This window comes from Bos javanicus, chromosome 17 (genome assembly GCF_032452875.1).
Source record: "Bos javanicus breed banteng chromosome 17, ARS-OSU_banteng_1.0, whole genome shotgun sequence".
Classification (NCBI taxonomy): Eukaryota; Metazoa; Chordata; class Mammalia; order Artiodactyla; family Bovidae; genus Bos; species Bos javanicus.
The window spans coordinates 66828188-66850566 of record NC_083884.1 but is presented as its reverse complement, the minus strand read 5'-3'; the positions used below and the strand labels follow the sequence as shown (position 1 = coordinate 66850566).

General features: G+C 52.6%; 2 protein-coding genes across 3 annotated transcripts in view; both read left to right on the top strand.

The window, feature by feature from the left end:
• The first annotated feature begins 132 nt into the window (after positions 1–132).
• CRYBB1 (crystallin beta B1) lies at positions 133–13331 on the top strand. 2 transcript variants are annotated; one of them, XM_061385214.1, is made up of 6 exons: positions 133–208; positions 1948–2139; positions 3945–4063; positions 8218–8350; positions 11036–11178; positions 13064–13331. In XM_061385214.1, the coding sequence occupies exons 2-6, from the start codon at positions 1957–1959 to the stop codon at positions 13245–13247; spliced, it is 762 nt and encodes a 253-aa protein (XP_061241198.1). In that variant the 5' UTR covers positions 133–208; positions 1948–1956; the 3' UTR covers positions 13248–13331. The 2 variants fall into 2 exon arrangements, with proteins under 2 accessions (XP_061241198.1, XP_061241199.1); XM_061385215.1 differs by lacking the exons at positions 133–208; positions 1948–2139 and adding an exon at positions 3564–3845.
• Positions 13332–20757: 7426 nt separating this feature from the next.
• Positions 20758–22379, top strand: part of TPST2 (tyrosylprotein sulfotransferase 2) — a 53845-nt gene continuing 52223 nt past the window's right edge. Inside the window, exon 1 of the mRNA XM_061385209.1 lies at positions 20758–20862. The gene's annotated coding sequence lies outside the window, so the exon portion shown is untranslated. The remainder of the gene's footprint in view (positions 20863–22379) is intronic.

The window sequence follows — 22379 nt, the reverse complement described above, 5'->3', positions numbered from 1 at the left end:
CTGGTCTCCGCAGGAACCCAGCAGGGCCAGGGCTCCGAGGCCCCCCTGACTCTCTGCCCAGGGCCTGCTGAGCCAGCTGCCACTTTGTGCCACAGAAGACAGGATCTGGTGTCTGCCAGACTATAAAATGGGGGGTCGGCCTCTGGTCACCCACTGCACCAAGCCTGCCCGCCTGCCTGTCCTCCAGCAGCAAATAGCAGGGCCCCAGGTAAGAGGGGACCCACCCTCGGCCAAGAGCCCCAGGGGAGGGGAGGGGTGTGAGAAAGGGAGACAGAAAGCAGGGATAGAAGAGAGTCAGAGAGATGGGGGTAATCAGGAGACAGGTGGGGAGAGAGAGGAGGCAGAGCGAGGAAGAGAGGGAGGGAAGAAAAGAGAAGAAAGACAAAGAACAAATAGATGCAGAGGTATAAACAGGGCAAGACACTGGGGGAGAGAGAAGCAGAAAGAGACAGGAGGGTAGGCACAGAGAGAGAAGACGGGAATAAAGAGGAAAACCGAGAGGGAGGGGTAGGGGAGGAGGAAGGGAGCGATGGATGAGAGAGGGATGAGGGGTGTGGCAGGGCAGGAAGGAACCCAGTGCCAGCCCAGGGGACTGTGGATTCAGAGCCTGACTTTGGGGGCGGGGGAAGCAAGAGCCTGGAAGCCACAGATGTGGCCCAGCTGTCTGGCCTCCCTACAGCCGGGCAGAGCACCCCGGAGCGATGACAGTCCTTCTCAAGAGGCAGCCCAGGGAGGGGTCTGCTTGATTGAGCCCAGCTAGCTCTTCCTCACAGAAAGTGTTCAGGAAGCTGCAGCCAGGGACTCTTGATCTGTGCTGGATGCGGGTCCTGGAGTCTCTGGGAACGGTCTCCAAATTTAAAGGGGGCATTTTTCCACCCCCTGGGGACAAAGACAAGGCATTCTTCAAACACTCAAGGCGCCCATGACCCCCACTGGAACTGACCAAAGGTCTCTCCACCCAATGCCTACACGACCACAGCCCTTCTTTTAGAACCCTGACAGGCGTCTCCTGAGCCTCCCGCAGCCCAGGCCTGTGTCTGCACCCGCACACCTGTTCCCAGGCAATGCCAGAGGCACGGTTTCAGAAAAAGGAGAGAGGAAGAGGCATTCGTGCACTCTCTGGACAGGTGTTAAGTGAGCCTCTCCCATGTGCCCGGTGCTGAGCCAGGCACTGAGGGCGGAAGGATGAGTCAATCAGGATAAGCAGGTGGCAAAGCCTCGGTGGCACACATGGTAAAGCGTCTGCCTGCAATGAGGGAGACCCGGGTTCGATCCCTGGGTCAGGAAGATCCTCTGGAGAAGCAAATGGCAACCCACTCCAGTACTCTTGCCTGGAAAATTCCATGGACTGAGGAGCCTAGTAGGCTACAGTCCACGGGGTCGCAAAGAGTCGGACACGACTGAGCGACTTCACTCAAAAAGCCCAGTCTCTGGGTTTGTCTGGTGGCATTGAAACTGGAGGGAGTCCCACCACTTAGCAGCTGTGTGGCCTCGGGCAGGCCCCCTCTACTCTCTGAGCCTCAGCTTTCTCCGAGGGGATAAGAGGTTATCCTGAGGGAAGGATGCTCCATTCATGAGCCTCATATCTCTCGGGCTTCCCCGAGTGGGACATTCTTGTTATGAATCTGCTGGGGCACATGGAAGGTGCCCTGAGCCAAGAAGCGTGCTAAGTGATGAAAGCGTGAGAAGTGACTCCAGGGGGCAGAGAGGAAGGACACGGCAGCCAGCGGGGTGCAGGCAGCTAGGAGGAATGAGGGGGTCCCCTCAGAGGAGATGGGAACAGACAGCCTTCCAGGCTTCTGTCTTAGAAGGAGAAAGAGAGGAGGGGAGTTTGGAGGAGCCTGAGCACACAGGCGGATGGGGGGACGAGAAGCAGGGAGGCAGCCCGGGGGTTGCCGGGCCTGTCTGAACCCGGGCCAAAGGGTTCTCTTCACAAAACTTCCGCAGGCGGCAACCATGTCTCAGCCCGCGGCCAAGGCCTCGGCCACCGCCGCCGTGAACCCAGGGCCCGACGGGAAGGGGAAGGCGGGCCCACCCCCAGGCCCCGCCCCGGGATCCGGCCCCGCCCCCGCCCCCGCCCCGGCCCCAGCCCAGCCGGCGCCCGCGGCCAAAGCGGAGCTGCCTCCCGGCAGCTACAAGGTGAGCGCGCGCCTGGGGGCGGGGCGGCGGGGGCTGCACCCCCGCGCCTGCGCGCCCCCCGCCCCGCCCCGCCCCGCCCCCGGCTCCCCCTCCCCACCTCCCCCCGCCACCCCGCGTCCCCGCCAGATGCCCAACAGGCTTGCACCTGCTTTCGAGTTTTTGTCGAAAGCAAGAAACAGAAAGAAAGAAAGCGGGCTGGCTTAGCATCAGGAAACAGCTGTCCCAGAAGGTCCTCTCAGGCAGAAGGCCGCCCTCAGCTCCTCCTGAAAAGTGTTTCCAAGCGGCCGGTCAAGCTGAAAGGGCTCCCGGAGAGCCAGGCATCCGGTCCCCTGGGACCGGGTTGGGTTGCAACCGCGGGTATTCAGAACTGGGTCATGACACGCTGTCAGGCGGTCCACCCGCCCCCCACCCCCACCCCGGCCGGCTTTTACTTATGTGGCCCCTTATTTAATGGTTTAATTTCAATTTGATTTTTCATGAATACAACACGCATCTGCAAACCCGCTATTTACACGAAAAGGCAGGACTTGGTAAACAGCCTCTATCTAACTTCAAAGTGTCCCCCGCCCCCGCCCCTCCACTCCTCCTACCCGCCCCCCACACCCTCCCGGGAGCCCACCTCCCTCCTCCCCTAGGAGAGGGAACTGCCATCCTCACCCCGCCCCCTCACCTGCTTGCTTGCTGTTTTATGTGCTTTGACGCATTATTCTTTTAAAAGTATATATTTACACTTCATTTGTTTTTGACTTATTGAAATATACTGTATGTAACCGTCCCCGGGTTTTCGTTTTTCTTTTGTACCTCCTATGAGATTTATAACAGCCACTGATGCTGTGGTGCATTGCTGTGGGTCATTTGTTGTGGCTGCTGTGTGATATTTCAGAGCGTGTCCATCACTCCTGACTATCGTGGGGTGGGTGCGAGCTTTGCTGTCAGCCATGTCACCTGCAGGAGCTTCTCTTGGGCGGATAAGTGTAGGAGTGGAAGGGCTGGGTCATGGGTGTGTTGAACCTCTCTCCCTTTTACAGCTGGGGAAATCGGGGCTCGGAGAAGGCACACGCTTGCCTCAGTTCAAGCGAATGGCAACGTTTTCCCAGCTCCAGACCACGAGCAGACAAAAACCAAAATTGGATGCTTAGTGAGAGGAGGGTATTAGCCCATGTAGACACAGAGGCCCCTGCTTCTGGCCTCCCTTGTGGTTTGATGGGTAGACTTATGAATGTTTCCTGAGTATCAACTCTGTGGCAGAGGCTGGGGCTGGGAGATACAGAAATAGATCCACCCCTTTGGAACCGGTGAGTGAAAGGGGAGATGGGCACTTAGAGACCCGGAAGAAAAGCACCAGTGACTGTGTATGTTTTACTTGTGCTGCTGATGGGATGGACACAGTGAGAGGAGGTGGGGGGGGCATTCGACCAAGCTTACTCAGGGAAAGGGTATCAGGGAGGGCTTCCTGGAGGAGGTGACATCTGATCCTAGAACAGGACAGGGGACATGAGTTCCAGGATTGGGGTGTGTGCTGGAGAGGGCATTCCAGGCAGAAGGAACAGTACAGATAAATAGCCCTGGACGGAAGATCCATCCATCCGTTCCTAAGGATGGCACAGACATTAAGTTCAGAAGTGGAGGGAAGGCAGGACAGGATCGTTTCACAGACCTTGGCTCCGAGCAAGCTCTCAGTTGATCTGGGCACGGCCTGCTCTTCGGTACGGAGATACTTAATGCATATTTGCCCTGGAGCCTCTCCGCTTTGGAGGTACTCCCCCTTACTCTGCTCCCTGGGCACGGGGGCTTCTTTCCTACAGCTGGTGGTCTTTGAGCAGGAGAACTTCCAGGGCCGGCGGGTGGAATTCTCCGGGGAGTGCTTGAACCTGGGAGACCGTGGCTTCGAACGAGTGCGCAGCATCATTGTCACCTCCGGACCGTGAGTGTTTAGGTGGGGTGGCGGGGGGGCCACTCCCACAGCCTTAGTAAAATAGAAATACTAAAACAACCATAGCTGCCCTTTACTGCCTTCCCCTGTGCTAGCAGAGACGCACACGGTCATCCCTCAGTACCCTCCGCGGGCTGGTTCCGGGACCCCCAGCAGATACCGAAATCTGCCGATGCTCAAGTACCTGGATAAGGCATAGTCCAGCCTGACTTCTGTATTCACAGATGCAGGACCACCCCCCATACTGGGGCCAACTATGTATTATTTCTAGGGCTTGTTTCAAAGCCAAGAGGGAGGAAAGGGAGGTATGGTTCTCCTTCCCATTTTACAGATGAGGAAACTGAGGCACAGAGAGGTGATCTGATAAGCATAAGGGCACACTAACAGTAAGGCATGATTCCAGGCTCCAGGGAAATGTTGGTTCTGCTGCAGAAGGAGCCCCCTGCCCATCACTGATGGCAGGAGCAGGGCAAAGTGTCAGGTGTCCTCTAGCTGTCCCCTCTCCTGGGCAGCAAGCAGCCTTTAGGATAGTAACGAGCTTCTGTTGAGTGCCCACGAGGTGCCAGGCGCCGACTGAGGGCTTTACCTAGCTGATCCTACAGTGCTTGTGGGGGAGGGGTGGTTCTTATTCCCATTTGATGGATGGGGAAACCGAGGCTCAAAGGGTGAGTGGCAGAGCCTGGGTTCGACTCAGGTTGACGCGTTTCACTCACAGTGCCTGTATCATCCTGCTCCACAGAGGCAGGAATAATTGTCCCTTGGACATAGTGGTTGTGCCAACTTCAACCCCTGTGGACTACGCTCAGGGCACAGGGCCAACCTCTGGACAAGACCCACAGGGCCCGTTTACCTCATCTCTCCAGCCAAAAAGCCCGCAAGGGGTGTGATCAGCCTGTACACCCGGCATCCCAGGGCTCTGGGTGCTACAGAGGGCAGAGATAGGCTTTGAGATCAGACAGGCCTGGGTGTGAGTCCCAACTCCCCTGTTTACCTTGTTCAGTGCCTGAGCCTCAGTTTCCTTGTCTCTGAAATGGGCAGAGTAATGGTCCCCACTCCCTTCCACTAGATTATTCTCAAGTCTGAAGGCAATAATGCAGCATTAAACTGGCATTCTGTGGGTGCCCAGACGTTAGCTGGTGGTAACGAGGATTATTGATGCTCCCTGATGCTCTGCGTGTTTAGCCAAGTTACCATGGGCCAGGGTAGGCTGGTAACCTCAGCCCCACCCTCAGATTCAAAGCCCAGCTGAGAAGAGAAGCTGCCGGATGTGGCCAGTTTGGGTTTTCAGGCTTTTTTCATTATCAGTGACTCAAACCCAGAGTATTTCTCCTCCAACAAAGATGCAGCTGGTCTTCGGTGTGTGCTCTGGGACTGCGCCTGGTGGGAGAGATAAGGACCTGTGTCCCAGGGCCCCGGACCCGTGTCAGGACCAGCAGGGCCCTGGGAGAAACAGTGGTGGAGAAAGCGATGGAGGGGATGGGGTGAGCAGGGGGAGGGGAGGAAAGGTGTGCCCTCACACAGGTGGGGAGGGGAGGCAAGCCCTCCTGAAACCCACGAGGCCTCAGCGGACACTCGCCACCTCCGCCGTGTGACTTTACACCAGTGACTTAACCCCTCTGAGCCTCAGTTTCCCACGTCTGTGAACTGAGATCCCTGCCCTACCTCACTCCTTGCTCATATGAGCCACAGGAGATGAGAAAAGGCACTAAGATAGACAACTCCTCACTCGTATACCAGATCCTCACTGGGCACTGTGACTCCTGAATAAGACAGTTTTAGGAGAGGGTGTCAGGGTGGCAAGACCACATCAGTGTCTGTCTTTCCATAAGCTCAGATCTCCGGCTTCCCTTCTCTTTAATCATGAACGATCTTGCTGGCTGTGTTTTCTCTTTAGACCCTCATCACCTCCTGACAAGGTAGATGCAATCCTTTCTTCTTCTTGATGGAGGCTTAATGAGCTCAAGTGACTTGTCCAGATCACACAGAAAATAAGTGCTAAAGTGGGATTAGAACTGGGGTCTGTCTGTTGCCAAAGTCTATCCTCTTGACTCCTGCACGGCACCATCTTCCAAGGCTCCCTCTCCATGCACCCACTCATCCATCCATAGATCAGTTCATCCATCCATCTGCATGCTTATTCTCCATCCATTTATTTATCCCTCTGTTCAGCACTCCCTCCATCTGTCCATTCTCTACCATGCATCCAGCCAGCCAGCAATACACTCCTCCATAGACCCATAGATCCAGCCATCTACCCGGCCACCTACCTGTTCATCCACCCATCTGCCTGTTCATTCAACCATCAGTTCACCCATGCACCCGTCATCCATCCACCTGCCCATCCTTTGCTCATATGCGCCAGCCTCTGTGGGGCTGAGGCACGTTCGCTTCTATTCTGGAAGGATAAATCTGCATCATTACTTCTGTCACTGTGCTATGTGGGCTGGCGCCTTCCCCAGACGAGACCTGAGGCTCCTTGGACGCGTTCTTTTCAGCCTGTGGTTGTAGCCTCCCCTGCCCCCATCTTCCCCTTCTCATTCTGGGTAGAGGAGGGTCCCAGCCCCCAACAGGGAGATGAGACTCATGTCAGCGTCCCCAGCCCTCTCGTTCCCTGAGAACTCCGGAACACAAAGAGGAAAGTTTAAGGGGCTCCTTCGTCACAGCCTTCTCATCTATGAAATGGGCATCATCTTATCTCCCCCAGAATCCCTGGTCCTTTTAACAACAAGCTCACTTCCCATCCTCAATCAGGCTGCGTTGAGAAAGCCCCCATCTGATGTCAAGCTTATAATTAATCCTTTTAGAGAACTGAACAAATACATGTGCACAATCACATTTAATTCTCCTAGGCATCTGAGAGGTAAATATTACTCTCATTTCCCCTCCACTGCTCCAGTACTGATTACTGTATTCTGTGTGCTAGGCCAGCCTTTATCAATCACGATTCAAGCACCTGTATCAATTTTTCCCTACCCCCATACCTCCAGGAATATTATTTGTTTAATATACTTATTTGATTTTTTACAATAGTATCTATTTATTTGGCTGCCCCGGGTCTAAGTTGTGGCACGTGGGATCTTTTAGCTGTGACATGCAAGCTCTTGGTTGTGGTACGTGGGATCTAGTTCCCTGGCCAAGGATCAAACCTGGGCGCCCTGTGTCGGGAGCGTGGAGTCTTAGCCACTGGACCACCAGGGAAGTCCCTACTTCATTTTAAAATGACCCTTTTTTGACACAAATAAATATATATCAAAAGAACCTTTGCATCACTTTACAAATGGAAAGATAGTATCATCTGCTGTAAGTAAAAGGTATCTGTAGAAAAGATTCCTACCGTGAACACAGTATAATAGCCTGCTCAAGGCTCTGGGCCGGTGGCCTGTTCTTCCTTTGCTACAAAGATAAATTGTTGTTGTTGTTCAGCTGCTAAATCATGTCCCACTCTTTGCGACTCCATGGACTTCAGCATGCCGGAATCTCCTGTCCTTCACTGTCTTCTGGAGTTGGCTCACATTCCTGTCCATTGAGTCAGTGATGCTATCTAACCATCTCATCCTCCTACCGCCCCCTTCTCCTCCTGCCCTCAATCTTTCCAGCATCAGGGTCTTTTCCAGTGAGTCAGCTCTTTGCATCTGGTGGCCAACGTATTGGAGTTTCAGCTTTAGCATCAGTCCTTCCAATGAGTATTCAGGGTTGACTTCCTTTAGGATGGACTGGTTGGATCTCCTTTCAGTCCAAGGGACTCTCAAGAGTCTTCGGGGTTTTAAAAAAATGTCTTCTGATGTGTTATTTCCCCCAAGTCCTCATAGGGCTAAAATTATGTTTAAATCCTACATCTGGGGAGATATTTGGCTTCTGTAATTATACACACCATCTCATTTAATCCTGCACCAACTTCAAGAAAATAGGCAAATTAGATGAGGAAACCGAGGCTCAGAAAAGTGAAGTGTCTTACCCATAGTCTCCCAGCCAGTCCGTAGCATAGCCTGGGATCAACCCCTCCCCACCTCCAGCCTTGGGGCTGCCTTGCAAGGCAAAGATGGGAAGGCGAGTGTGGGGAGGGGCCTTCTCCCCATGATGGCTTCTCCTCTCTGCCTTTGCCCCTCCTGACTCTCTCTACCCTGCCCACCTCTCTCCCCATCCAGCTGGGTCGCATTTGAGCAGTCCAACTTCCGGGGGGAGATGTTCGTCCTGGAGAAAGGCGAGTACCCACGCTGGGACACGTGGTCCAGCAGCTACCGCAGCGACCGGCTCATGTCCTTCCGGCCCATCAAGATGGTGAGTGGCCCCGGACCGGGCTCAGGGCTGGGGGGAGATTCTGGGGCAGGAGCAAGCCCGAGGTGTGATGGTCAGGAGACCTGAGGAGTCAGATGAGCAGGAGAAAGGAAGAAGGAATGTTGGGCAGTGACCTCTGAGCTCGTCCAAGGGCAATGTCTCTATGCTAGTCAATTCACAAGGCACCCGTGATACACTCATCACGTACCCTGGGGAGCCCGGGAGCTGCAATGACTGAAGCCTGTGTCCCCTGTTTTGTTTTTAAATATTGTTTCATGTCTTTCATTTTGGCTCTGCTGGGTTTCCATCGGTCCGCAGGCTTTTCTCTGGTTGCAGAGAGCGGGGACTGCTCTTCGTTACAGCGCACAAGCTGCTCTCTAGTTGCGATGGCTTCTCTTCTTGTGGAGCGCAGGCTCCAGGGGACACAGGCTTCAGTCTTTGCAGCTCCCGGGCTCTAGAGCACAGCTCAGCAGCTGTGGGGCTCAGGCTCAGCCGCTCCCGGGCACGTGGGATCTCCCAGATCAGGGATGGAGTCCGTGTCTCCTGCGTTGGCAGGCGGACTATCACTGAGCCACCCGGGAAGCCCCTGGAACCCAGTTTTTTCCTTCTTCACTGCTCTCAAGAGTGTGATTGAACCTGCCAGTTGTTGCCTTCCTTGATTCTATTTGTAGAATGTTGCTAATTCCTGACTACACTTTAGAGCCTCCTGGGGAGCTTTGAAAAAATCTCGAAGTCCACCCAAAATGTCAGACATACAGGTTGAAGCTTACGTGATGGCTGCAAAGAGGATATTGCAGAAGGGCATGGTGAACTCCCTGACAAAAGTTCTATATACTGAATTAGCCCCTTTGTAATGTTTAACTAAAGTAACATAACTTCAAGAAGGTTCAAAGCTGAAACAGGTTGGAGTTATCCCCGAGCCAGTCACAGGGTTTTTTCAGAGTTATGTTGATGGCAATTCATTAGCCAGCCACATCTTCACTCACCAAGGTCAGTTTCTGATGATGGTACCAACTTCCGCTTTTCGTGGTGGAAATTTTCATAAAGAGTTGTCGTGCGCGTCCATTTGAGATTATCAGGTGCCCACAGCCAGTTGTTTGGCCTCACCAGATCTGTCTTAATGGGTTATCCAATCTGATCACGTTCTTCTCAGACCCCGAGGCTGAATTATCAGCCTTAACAATGGACCCTTTGCGAGAATTCATAGATTCTTCTCTTGGTCAATGGTCCTTATAAGGCAGTCTAGGTCAACAGACGGCTGTTTGATAGAGCAATCAGCTAGGCCACTTGCAGTAACTTCTAGAGCTTTTCCGTCCAATACAGTAGCTACATGTAGCTCTTAAACACTTGAATCTTGGCTAGTCCAAATGGAGATGTGTAGCATATATGCCAGGCTTTGAATACATAGCAAAACAGAAAAATAAGAATGTAAAACACCTCATTAGGGACTCCCCTGGTGGCCCAGGATTGAACTCAGGGGCACCGGTTCAATCCCTGGTCTGGGAACTAAGATCCCACATGCCACATGGCACAGCCAAAAATTTTTTTTAAAAGACCTCATTAATACTGCTATGTTGTCTGCCTATTGAAATTAGCACAATTTAGAAATATTTGCTTAAATAAAATATATTATCAGAAAAAAATCCTAATGCCGGGACCCTACCCCAGACCAATTGAATCCGGATCTCCGGGGCTCATTAGCAGGCACTGATTTCTTTCCATGCCTCTGAGGTCTCTGGGTAGCCAGGGCTAAGAGCCACTGGTCTAGTTCCTCCCCCATACCCCTGCCACCATCCTGGGTGGCCCGTTTTCTCTCTTACCTCCAACTTTCTCCCAGCTGGGTCCCCTGGCTCCTTTCCAGCCCTCTCTCCTGGGATGTTAGAGGGATTTATGTCTCGACCATCTCCCACATGCAGTCACTCGTTCCACCACAGACACGTGGACGTGTTTCTGCCAGGCTCTGTCGTAGGCTCTGGGTGTGCAAGTGTGCTTATAACAGGCAAGGTCCCTGCCCCCATGGGAGGCAGCTATCGAAAACCTAATCACAGAAATCCACCTGTAATGGCAAACAGCCATGGTGCTTACTGCACAGGGGTCTTGCAGGGTGTGCTCAGAGAGGGGAAGAGGAAACTGGGGCTCTGGTGTTGGGGAAAGGGGGGTGGGAGTGGCTGGGGTTGATCCGGGGAGAGAGCCCCCAAAGGATGGGGACCGAGTCAGCTGTGGGCACAGCCTTTCGAGGGACAGTTGGGGCAGAGTTACTGGAGTGAAGATGGGCTGGGTGGAACAAGGAGCTAGAAAGGGGGGGCTGCTGTGGCTGCAGCAGAGGCAGTAGAGGGGAGCAGGGTGCAAGATGGGAGCAGGGACACGCTTCTCTGGAGGGTTCTGCCCCTGGCTGGCTGTGTGACGCCCGTCAAGAAGCTTAACTTCTCTGAGCCTCTGCACCCCTGATCAGCATAATAAAAATATTGAGTGAATTTGTGTGGAGCACTTGGTGTATTCCGGGCATCATGCTAAGTGCCCTATATGGGTTAGCTCTGTGAAGTAGAGGCTGACATCCTTATGTTTCTGGATGAGAAGGGCGCTTCGAGGCTGGATGTTGGCAATCCCATGATGGCCTTAGCAGGCTCAGCTCTCTCTCTCCACACCCAGGAGGCCCCATTCACCCCTGACCTGTCTCTCCTTCCCCAGGATGCCCAGGAGCACAAGCTCTGCCTGTTTGAAGGGGCCAACTTCAAGGGCAACACCATGGAGATCCAGGAGGATGATGTGCCCAGCCTCTGGGTCTACGGCTTCTGTGACCGCGTGGGCAGCGTGAGGGTCTCCAGCGGAACGTAAGGCCTGCTCCTGTGGGCCCTCATCCCCTGCTTCATTTCGAGCTCAGGCAGGCTGGGAGGGCCACACCCGAGCCTGACAGGATGTGACATCAGACATGCAGGAAAGGCCAGAGGCCTGGATTCTGCCAAGAGTGTCATGCCCAAGGGGGCGGGGGTGGAGTCATGTGTTGATGAATTACTTGTTGGCGTAAACAACGCTAGCAATTGTCCTAAGAAGTGGGAAGATGCAGCGAGTCGGGGCTTCTAACCCCGTGTTTGGGTTGGAGAAATAGTGAAGCGAGGAGGAGCAGAGTGGATGTGAATAGACCAGTCTGGGTGGGTCGAGGAAGCGGAAATATGCAGGGAGAGCGGAGCCTCTGTGGACATGAGCAGAGTGACATCTGAGAGGTGAGACCGTGTAACAAAAGGGCCTTGACCCTGTCACTGATGCGCTGTGGCATCTGGGTGAGCCACAAGCCCTCTCAGTGTCTCAGTGTCGCCCTCTATACAATGGGCACATCAGAGTTCTTAATCCCAGAGGATTCTTTCTGCTCTGAACTCTAGGATTTGAAGCTTTCAAAACAGAGGCCCCCCCCTTGACCCCATGTCCGTGAGAACACAGGGAAAGGCCAGATACCCAAAGGAGGTCACTGTATCCATCCCCCTACCTCCAAAGAACCGTACAAGACACCCCTGATCTCCTCGAGGCAAGTGGAAGGTGTCTACCTCTCCACCCCAGATGCTTTTCTGAGTTCCTATAACACCATCAGGGCTGTGGTCTTTTTATTGCTCTTTTATCCTTCCCTGAGACCCAGTATTCCAGTATGTAAGCCATCTGAAATTTACCAAACATTGTCAATAAGCCAGGCTCTGTGCTCGGCACACGGCAGAGGCAGAGGTGAAGAAGGCTCAGCTCCTGCCTTCAGGGGCTTATTCAGTCTAGCAGGGGGATGTCAGTACACCTGTGAGATGATGTCCAGCAATAATAGATGAGAGATGGTCCACACAGGAGTTAAGAGGGAGAAGAAAGGTTTCTGGGACTGGGTTCTGTGTGCTGGAGTGGAGGGCAGGTCCAAGGTTTACCTGAGGAGGCTAGAACTTAAGCCAGACCTTGAAAGATGAGCAGGGAGTCTGAGGGAGACCTGGAAAGACCCTCCCAGCAGAGACAATGACAGAATTAGAAATTAATCATGTATAATAAGTGGTATTACATGCTTACAATGGACTGAGTACTATGCTAACTTCTTTCAATGAATCATCATCGAGTCTTTACAATACACCCATGAGGCAGGTTTTCATCATCCCCATTTCACAGACAGCAAGCTGGGGTTCTGATAAGTCACCTGTCTAGTAAATGGCAGAGCTAGGATTTGAACTGATTGTCTCTGATACCAGAAGGTGTATTCCCAGCCACTTCATACAAATTCACTTTCCGACAAAGGAAACCACTTTCTGAACCAAGACTGCCCCTTCTTATTGCTAACCAGTCCCCAAGCCCTGTCTTCACCCCCTTGGATCCTGTTCTCTGAGCTCCAGGTCATCACTTTCAGTGGAATGTGTATTACTCTCCCTACCATGTATCTGTAATCCACTTAGCAAAGTACTCTGATTAATTTTTCCCTTTGGCCCCCCAAACCCTCATAAACCAGCTCCCATGACCATCCCCGCTTCACTTAGAGGAGGAAGCTGAGATCTGTCAGAGAGATGAGATCACTGCCCAGAGTCAGCAGGAAGGGGCCAAGCCCACCCAGAGGAGCCCCGGGTGCCCCCAGCCTGCGAGGACAGGTGAGGGCGGAGAGCAGGCTGCAGGGCTGGATGCAGGACTCGCGGGTCCAGGGGGGCGTCTAGGTGCCAGATGGTGAGACAGGCCGCCTCCACGCCGTCCTTCTTGCTTTCCCCCCAGCTGGGTTGGCTACCAGTATCCCGGCTACCGTGGGTACCAGTACCTCCTGGAGCCTGGCGACTTCCGGCACTGGAACGAGTGGGGGGCCTTCCAGCCACAGATGCAGGCCGTGCGTCGCCTGCGTGACCGGCAGTGGCATCGCGAAGGCTGTTTCCCCGTCCTGGCCGCCGAGCCGCCCAAGTGAGTCCACGCGCCACTCGTGTGGCCCGCCCTGCTGCAGGCTCATCGTCCCCACCTTCCCCATGCAAATAAAAATTCCTGAAGCCAAGCTGTCTCCTGGGTCTATGAACAGATGCAGGCCTCGGTGTTGGCACGCGACTTTGTCCGTCTTGATAAGTACTGTAATAATCAAAACAGCAAGCACAGGACTTCCCTGGTGGACCAGTAGTTGAGAATCCGCCTTGCAGTGCAGGGCACACGAGTTTGATTCTTGGTCAGGGAACTAAGATTCCACATGCCGTGGGGCAACTGCACCCTCATGCCTTGACTAGAGAGTCCACGCGCCACAGCAAAACATCCCACATGATGGAACATAGATCCCACATGCTGCAGCTAAGACCTGATACAGCCAAATAAATCAAATAATTTTTTAAGTTTAAAAAACTACAACTCAAAAAAAAAAAAAAAAAGAACCCAGCCAGTACCACTAAGTTCTTTGCATTCTCTTTGTATATATTTTGGACAACTCTTCAGTTCAGTTCAGTCACTCAGTCGTGTCCATCTCTTTGCAACCCCAAGGACTGCAGCACACCAGGCCTCCCTGTCCATCACCAACTCCTGGAGTTTATTCAAACTCATGATGAGTCGGTGATGCCATCCAACCATCTCATCCTCTGTCGTCCCCTTCTCCTCCTGCCCTCAATCTTTCCCAGCATCAGGGTCTTTTCAAATGAGTCAGCTCTTTGCATCAGGTGGCCAAAGTATTGGAGTTTCAGCCTCAGCATTTGAACGACTCTGGGAGGCCAGTATTGTATAATTATTCCTATTTAACAAGCGAGGAAATTGAAGGTCAGAGAGGGAAAGCGACTTGCCTAAGGTCGCACAGCTGTCAAGTCAAGATCTGAACCCAGTCAGGTTCCAGAGTCACAGTCTTAAAAAAAATCTGTGTTTTCAAATTCTTCTCCTTCAGGTACTACTCTTCTGATTTTTTTTTTTTTTTTTGCGTTCTATTCTTACCACCTGTCTTGTTACTTATCATTTTTGTTTAAATAGATAGCATTGTGTGCTTAAATGCATTGATTTGTAAGTAAAACTTGATAACACTACAGGATATGGAAAACTGGCATCCTATGCCATAGATAGGAAGCAGTCATTTAAATAAATATAATTTACAGAAGGCCAAGCACTGAATTATCAGCAGATACCACTGCTTGCTTAAGCTTTGGCCTGCAGCCTGCTCACTCTTTGATGAAATGGGCGATGAGCAAGTGTCGGAGGGAGGTCTGAAAGAAGTGCTTGCCCAAACTGAGCTGTTTCTCCCGGATTTAATCAAAGAAGAGTCAAAAGAGGGTTATTTCCTTGTATCTGATTTAGTCCTGGGTCCAAGTTCCACCTAGCATCATCTCTCCCGCTACAAACGGCACATGCCCTGTGCTGGAAATCCACACCAGGCAGCATGACTCCCATATCAAGCAGCTTTGACCGGTTATGAATCATTAATCTCTGCAGGAGGCCTGGGGGAGATGTTGCCACAGATATCTTCCTGGAGGAGAGGGTATTTGAAGGGGGCCTTGAAGGATGAAGTGGGAGCTTACTTGGTGGTGAACGAGGGAGACGGCATTCCAGGCAAAGCAAACAGCAGGGTCCCTGCTACCCTACATTGCACCTTTGTGCAAATGATGAAAAGATACTTCTTCCTCAAGACATTTGACTGCCCGGACTTCCACTGTGGTCCACTGGTTAAGAATCCGCCTTGCAATGCAGGGGATGTGGGTTTGATCCCTGGTTGGGGAACTACGATCCCGCACGCCACAGAACAACTAAACCCGTGCACCACCACTAGGGAGCCCGTGTGTCCTAATGAAAAGATCCCGCGTGCTGTAATTAAGACCCAATGCAGCCAAATAAAACAAACAAAAGAAGACATTTGTCTGCCATCCGCCAGAAAGTATTGGTATAAATCTGTGATGTCTATGATGTCAGTACGGTACCCTTATGCAGTGCCCAACCTGTACAGCTGTACTCGGCAGCCGTGGGGCACCATGGGCAAAGGCACAGAGGTGGAGAGAGCGTGTGGTGGGTCCATGTGACGCTTATTAAAGTGGGAGGAGGAGCTTGGTGGTTGAGTGGGTGGAGGTCGGGGGTGAGAAGGGAATGCAGAGTGCGGCAGAAGAGGAAGCCGGAAAGAAAAGTGGGCCTCATGACACCCCACTCTGTGGTTTTGCTGAGCTTCAAAGCTGAAGATCTTCCCCTCTGGGACATGCATTTTCCTTCTTCCTCCCCCCCCCTAGTTCTCCCACCCTCCAATCTGACCAGCCTCTTGCCTTTGAAGTCAGGGTGTCTTGTCTCAGACCAGAAGGTAGGAGCCCTGGGTAGGAATCAGGAGATATGGTGTTAGTCCTGCTCTATTGCTGCTGCTGCTAAGTCACTTCAGTAGTGTCCGACTCTGTGCGACCCCACAGACAGAAGCCCACCAGGCTCCCCCGTCTCTGGGATTCTCCAGGCAAGAACACTGGAGTGGGTTGCCATTGCCTTCTCCAATGCATGAAAGTGAAAAGTGAAAAGGAAGTCGCTCAGTCGTGTCCGACTTTTCACGACCCCATGGACTGCAGCCTACCAGGCTTCTCCATCCACGGGATTTTCCAGGCAAGAGTACTGGAGTGGGGTGCCATTGCCTTCTCCTGCTAGGAGCTACCAAATGTTGGGCAAATGGCTTCTGTACCCAGGAGTCATTCTTGCCATCTGTAAAATGGCAGCCTAAACAAGTCCATCCAGCCTCAAGATTCTGATGCTGGGACTCTGTTTCCAGAGTTTCGTGATTCTCAATGATTCTGCAATGCGTCTCTAAGTGTCCACGGTCCTCGAAGGCCAGTATCAAGCTACATAGATGGCCATCCTCAGTTCCTAAGGTGTGTGAGTACAGCTCTGAAACTCTGCTGCAGTGGGATTGTATGAGCCACGCAGACCCAACTTTTCATATTTCTTCAGTGCTTAGACCTCATCAAAGGCAAGATGCCACATGATCTTATGATCCAAGAAAGGCAAAGAGAAATACTACCCATTTGAATATAACAGTTACTTTCTAATCACTTAGAACTGTTATTTCATACTTATTGAGAGAACTACTTTAACCTTTTTATATTTATATATAAATATGTTATATTTAAATTTATTAATATTTAGGAAAAACTTTTTCAGCATGTCAATTTTGTGAATCCCATAAAAAGAAAACACGCCGGAAATCCATCAGTGAAGTGAGTCCTTAAATTCCTTTGCATTTATAGTCTAAACCTTCCAGATTGCTTTCCACTCAAAGCTGTTGATGTTTTTCTTTTCTCACAGGTGTTATATTAAAAAAAAATGTGCACATTAGCATCGCTGATGCATAATATATACACTTGGCAAAAACAGCTGAAAAAACTTGGAAGAAAATAACAAACTATTTTATATTTAATTTGTTTTTATCAAGACGTTTAACTTTTGCTACTGAATTTATGAGTAAACAAAATGTGGTAATAGAAAACAGAGAACCAATAAAAAGTACAAGCAAAAATAAGTAACAAGATAAAATGAAACAAGGAAAAGAAAAGAACATCTGAAAAGGCCAGGAGTGAGGGTCACATGAGAGTTATAAAGCTATTATTGTTCCTCCCTTGGGTCCTAGTTCCTACGTGTCTCTTGAAATGTGAACATCTCACCACGTGGAACAGGATTTCAGAGCTTACAGATGTCACATTTTTGCCTCGAAACAGAAACTTTCAGTTTCTACTTAATCAGGTGCTCAACAGCTTCTGTTTGGTTCACGGGCACGACGCTGGGGGACACCAGTGGAGCTGGACATGGCCACGTGGCCACGGTGCCCACAGTCTTCTCGGGGGCTTCTCAGTGCTGGTTTGGATTCTGCGTGAGTTTTGCTGTAAACGCCGGCTTCAGGATGCAACGCTTGGGCAAGCTGGGACGTCGCTACATTTCCACGCTAGATCCCAGCTCATGAATCTTTGAGTCTCACACCTTTGGGAAGACCAGGCACCTCGGCTATGCAATAGCATCTCCCATCCACAGTGACCGAGGCAGCCCACGGCATTTTGAGCACCGGGACGTCGGTACAAAGTCATGATGTATGTGTGCAGGGTGCGGGACGTGGGTGGGAGCTCCACCTGAGGCATCGTCTCTCCTGTGCCAGGGCCAGATGGTGCAACTGAGTTTTGGGGAAAGAGCATGTTGCTAGAGTGCCCTGTGCAGCTTCTAGAGAGATGAGCATCTTTTTAGGGCCACGTTGCCATGACAGCCAGTCACCTGGATCCGATACCCAAGATCAAAGGCCTCTGTGAAGCCTGGGTACCCAGATAGTTAGGGTAACCCCACATCCTTCCAGCAAGACAAGTGAACCTGCCCCTCTGTCCTAACCTCCTGCCCGCTGCTGGGTCACCTCCCACTGCCCCTTCAGCCTCCCTGCTCCCACCACCCACCACCCTCCTGAGTTTGCATCTCAGCTCTGACATGTACTAGCTGTTGTCCTTGATCAAGCCCAGTTACCTGATAGAACTTCTGTTTCCTCATCTGTAAAGTGGGAGTAATGATAATAAAACCTTAGAGGTTGTTGGAGGGAGTAAATCACTAGCTTGAATGTCCTCTTTATAAGGTGCTTAGAGCATAGCAGGCATCTCAGGAAAGGGGTTTAGAATCCACATGCTTCGTGCCACATTTATTCGTCCTGGTTTCGAGGCCCATCGACAGAGGGGCTCCTGTGTGCCCAGCTTCGTCTAGATGCTGGGGAGACAGGTTGGGGAAGACAGAAAATGCCCCTGGCCCAGTTGTTCACAGGCTAGAGGAGCAAACAGGAATAAACTCTTTCAGCTACACTTTCACAGTGACAACAGTTTCCCAGGCTGCCTTGTCCAGTGTCCATCTCATCAGGACATTTGCCAGGGGTGGGGGTTGGGGGTAGGGTTAGGCTTCCTCAAGGAGGAGACAGTCGGCTTGAGACCTGAAGGGGTTTTCTGAGTCGGGGGGCTGAGAGAAGAGGTCCAACCTAGAAACCAGGCGATCATTCTGGTCCCCTTCTTTAGCGCCACCACTGAGATCTACCAGTTTTATCTTCCAGATATTTCTAGAACCCAAACACGCCCTCCATGCCCCCAGCCACGCTGGGTTGACCAGCTTCCCCCAGAGTATCTCAACAGCCTCCAAAACAGTCTCCCTGCCTGTCCTCTTCTGCACAACAGCCAGAGGATCTTTGCGGAAAGCAAAGCCGGCCCCTTCTTCCTCTGTTTCCCGCCTCCCATATCTTTCCAGCTCTACCAGACTCCTTCTTCTAGCCCACAAAGCCCTGAAGCATCCACCCCTGCAGACCTCCCTGACCTCCTCTTACCCACCCCACATCTTGTCCACTCTGCACTTCATGACAACAGTCCTTCCTGCTGAATGTTTATACCTGTGGGTCCTTGCAACTGACACAATCTCCTATGATCCCTGAGCCATGCTTCAGGCTTCAGTGTAAACACCCCAGCCCTCCCTCCTTGGACCAGGTTGATCGCCCTCTTTCCAGTCCCCTAATGCTTGCTGGGAGCTGCAGCAGACACAGGAGACGTAGGTTCTATCCTGGGGTCGGGAAGATCCCTGGAGGAGGAAATGGCAATCCACACCAGTATTCTTGCCTGGAAAATCCCATGGACAGAGGAGCCTGGAGGGCTACAGTCCACGGGGTCGCAAAGAGTCGGACAAGTCTGAGCAACTGAGCAGGCACGCATGCACAAAATGCTTGTTGGAGGGTTCAGATTCCCCCACCTGGATGCAGGACCCTTGCTCTTGTGTTACTGGCTGACTCTCATGCCCAGCACAGGGTCACAGGGTGCTCAGGAAAAGCATGTCGCTACAGTCAGACCTCTCTTCCTTTGATCTCCATTTCTCTACCCAGAAAGGGACATTATAAAGCACCCAGCAGGGTCACCATGCAGTGAGTCACACCAAGCCTGTGGTATGTGCACGATAAACACCATATAACATTATTCAGTAACAGCTGGTTCCATGGAAGCAGGGGATTTCATTTCGCCAGTTCCAGCAGGCAGTTCCTACGTGGCAGGCACTACTTATTGGACATATGAATGAATTAATGAACGAGCTACAAATAAACACTTGGCTGGACATGGACAGATTACTTAATATCTTTATGTCATTTTTTTCTTATCTGTAAGATGGGGATGATAATGGACCTCTGACAAGGTTATTAAAGGTTTAAATGTACAGAGAGTGCTTAGAGCCATGCCTAAATAGTATCTAATTATATTACTTATAGAAAGCTAATTGTATATGTATATGAGCTTCCCTCGTGGGGCTAGTGGGTAAAGAACCCACCTGCCAATGCATTAGACATAAGAGACCTGGGTTCGATCCCTGGGTCAGGAAGATCCTCTGGAGAAGGAAGTGGCAACCCGCTCCATTATTCTTGCCTGGGAAATCCCACGGACAGAGGAGCCTGGCAGGTTACAGTCCATGGGGTCGCAAAAAGTGGGACACAACTGAGCACACATACAAACAACAGCAATGTATATGCATGCGTGTGCGTGTGTGTGTGTGTGTGTGCAGTTATGGTGGTAACTATTATAGAAATTATTTTAAATAGGTAATATATGAAAGAAAGTGAAAGTGAAGTCGCTCAGTAGTGTCCCACTCTTTGCAACCCCATGGATTGTAAGCCTGCCAGGCTTGCAGTTCAAACGGAAAAAAAAAACAAAGGCTCACAGTAAAAAGTAAGCCTGTTCCCCTTCCTCCCCTTCCTTCAGGTATTCAACCCACATGGATGTAACGCACAGATCGGTCTATTATCTGCTGTTTTACAGATGGAGAAACAGAGGCTCAGAGAAGTTAGACTGAGACGAGACCTACCAGCCCAGAGTTTTCGTCTTGTCTGTCAGGGATTCTCCACGTCACACTACTGACATTTTAAGCTGGACGGCACTTGGTTTTGGGGGAAGGAGGTCAGCCCTCCTCGCCTCCATGTAGGCTATTTAGCAGCATCCCAGGCCTCCACCCACTAGATTCCAGTAGAAACATACTCCCACCTTCAGCGTCCCCCCTCCTTCCGCAGCGGTGACAATCTAAAATGTCTTCAGACTTTTCTAAATGTCTTCCTGGGAGCGGGGCGGCCCGCAAGAGAGGGAAATCGCACCCTCTTTGAGAACCCCTGATGTATACGAACTGTAGAGCAGCCCTTCCCTCTCGTCTCTTTTGTTTTATGCAAACAGCATTTAAAACACTCTGCCCAGGGTCTGGTTTTCTTCTCTCACACCAATTCCTGGCGATCATTCCACTCCCCGGCATACAGACAGAGGGAAATTCTCTTAAACAGAACTGCCGACGGGAGGAAAAGTGGTAAGCTGCCTAGGCCTGGGGGTAAACCAGCATGCGGTCCAGGGTTGCTCTGGGCCGTCTCCCTGGGACGCCCCGCCCCACCGCGCGGTCTGGAGGCGGGACAGGGGAGATGGGGAGCCGCCGTGGGCGGGCCTGAAAGGGGGAGGGACCACGTTCCAGGCACGCCCCCTGGCGACGTCACGGCGCCGCGGCCACGCCTCCCCCGGCCGGGGCGGCTGGCGAGCTGGGAGTCGCTGGGCGCGCGGGGCTGCCGCGGCTAGCCTCTCACGGTAGGTGGCCCCGGGGCGGCGCGGTGGGGGGGCCTGGGCTGCAGCCGCCAGCGGGAGGCCGCCTGCGGGTCGGCCTCGAGCACCGGGGAGCCCTCGGCCCTCGCGGCTTTTTCCCTGGCCCGGCCCGGCTGCTCCGGGCTCCGGGGCTGGGTGCTGGGAGGAAGGCGGCGCTGGCGGGCGTCTCGCGGATCCGTACCCGCTCCCTGCGCTCCGTGCGCTCTCCGAGGGATGCGGCGGAGACCCGGTCCCCGTGACCCGGATCCCGCGGTGAAGCCGGGAGGTGCTCAGCGTCTGTGTGTGTGTGTGTGTGTGTGTGTATTGCCGGGAGGTCGGGCGGGAAGCAGCGTGTCTCCGCTGTCGGAGCCACCGACCCCTCCCCGGCGCGCGCGGGGACCACCACGCGGGCGCCGAGACGCGCGGGGCGGGGGCGCGTGGAAGTTAACTTGCAGCCTCTGTGGAGTTGAGAGGCGTGTCTCAAGTGGAGGGATTAGGGGAAGGAAATAGTTGTCTGGAGCGGGGAGTGGGGGGCTCCGAGAGCATGAAATAAGGGGTCAGCCCTGGTGAACCTGGGGGTCACCCGCTAGGAGGGGGTTGGAGTTTGACCAGAGGATCCCACTGCCCAGAAACCTCCGGCTCTCGGAGGAGTGAGCTGAATGGGAGATGCCTCGTAAAGCTAGGACTGGGAGTGGCGGCCAGGGAAAGGGGGCATGGTCACTAAGGTTGGGCGCGCCGGACCTGGCAGAGTCTGTTGTTATTCTTTTGTGGGACAGAGGTCGAGGTCTAGCTTTCCCACTTCAGAGGCCCGCCCCCTCGTGAGGAAGGGTGGGAACCATCCAATTGAGTGCAGTAGTTAGAAGGGCTGATCACTTTGCCTTCTTCCCCTTTTACAGATGGGGAAACTGAGTCTCAGAGAGGTCTTGTGCCCACGGCCTTACATCCCACAGCTAGGATGTGGCAGAGGTGAAACTCAGCCTGAGGCCCCCTGATTCCGTGTGTCTTGTAGGGATGTTGGAAGGGAGGTGCGGGTGTGGGGAGCTGGTAAACTCCTACTCATCCTTCAGAAACCTCCGTGAGCAGCATCTCCTCCTGGAAGCCTTCCCGGGCACTCCACAGGCATCGTTCAGTTCAGTTCAGTTCAGTAACTCAGTCGTGTCTGACTCTTTGCGACCCCATGAACCGCAGCATGCCAGGCCTCCCTGTCCATCACCAACTTCCGGAGTTTACCCAAACCCATGTCCATTGAGTCGGTGATGCCATCCAGCCATCTCATCCTCTGTCATCCTCTTCTCCTCCTGGCCTCAATCCCTCCCAGCATCAGCGTCTTTTGGCATCGCTGGGCCTTCCTGTTTGGTATCCCACAGAGTTAACAGGCCCTTGCTTGTTAACCTTTTTTTGCAGGTCTGTCTCCTGTTCTGGGCTGTGGACACTTTTCCCTCTACTCCATGTCACATGCTTTCATTTAGCTGGGTGGCTTGATGGTTAGGCCAGGCTTCTGGGTTTGGACAAATCTTGGTGTG

What these genes read in the sequence shown, in the direction of transcription:
- CRYBB1 (XM_061385214.1), top strand. Translation starts at nt 1,957, where the DNA reads ATGTCTCAGCCCGCGGCCAAGGCCTCGGCCACCGCCGCCGTGAACCCA. An exon ending in CCTTCCGGCCCATCAAGATG is followed by an intron (nt 8,351 to 11,035) that starts GTGAGTGGCCCC and finishes CTCCTTCCCCAG; the next exon opens with GATGCCCAGGAGCACAAGCT. An exon ending in GTGAGGGTCTCCAGCGGAAC is followed by an intron (nt 11,179 to 13,063) that starts GTAAGGCCTGCT and finishes CTTTCCCCCCAG; the next exon opens with CTGGGTTGGCTACCAGTATC.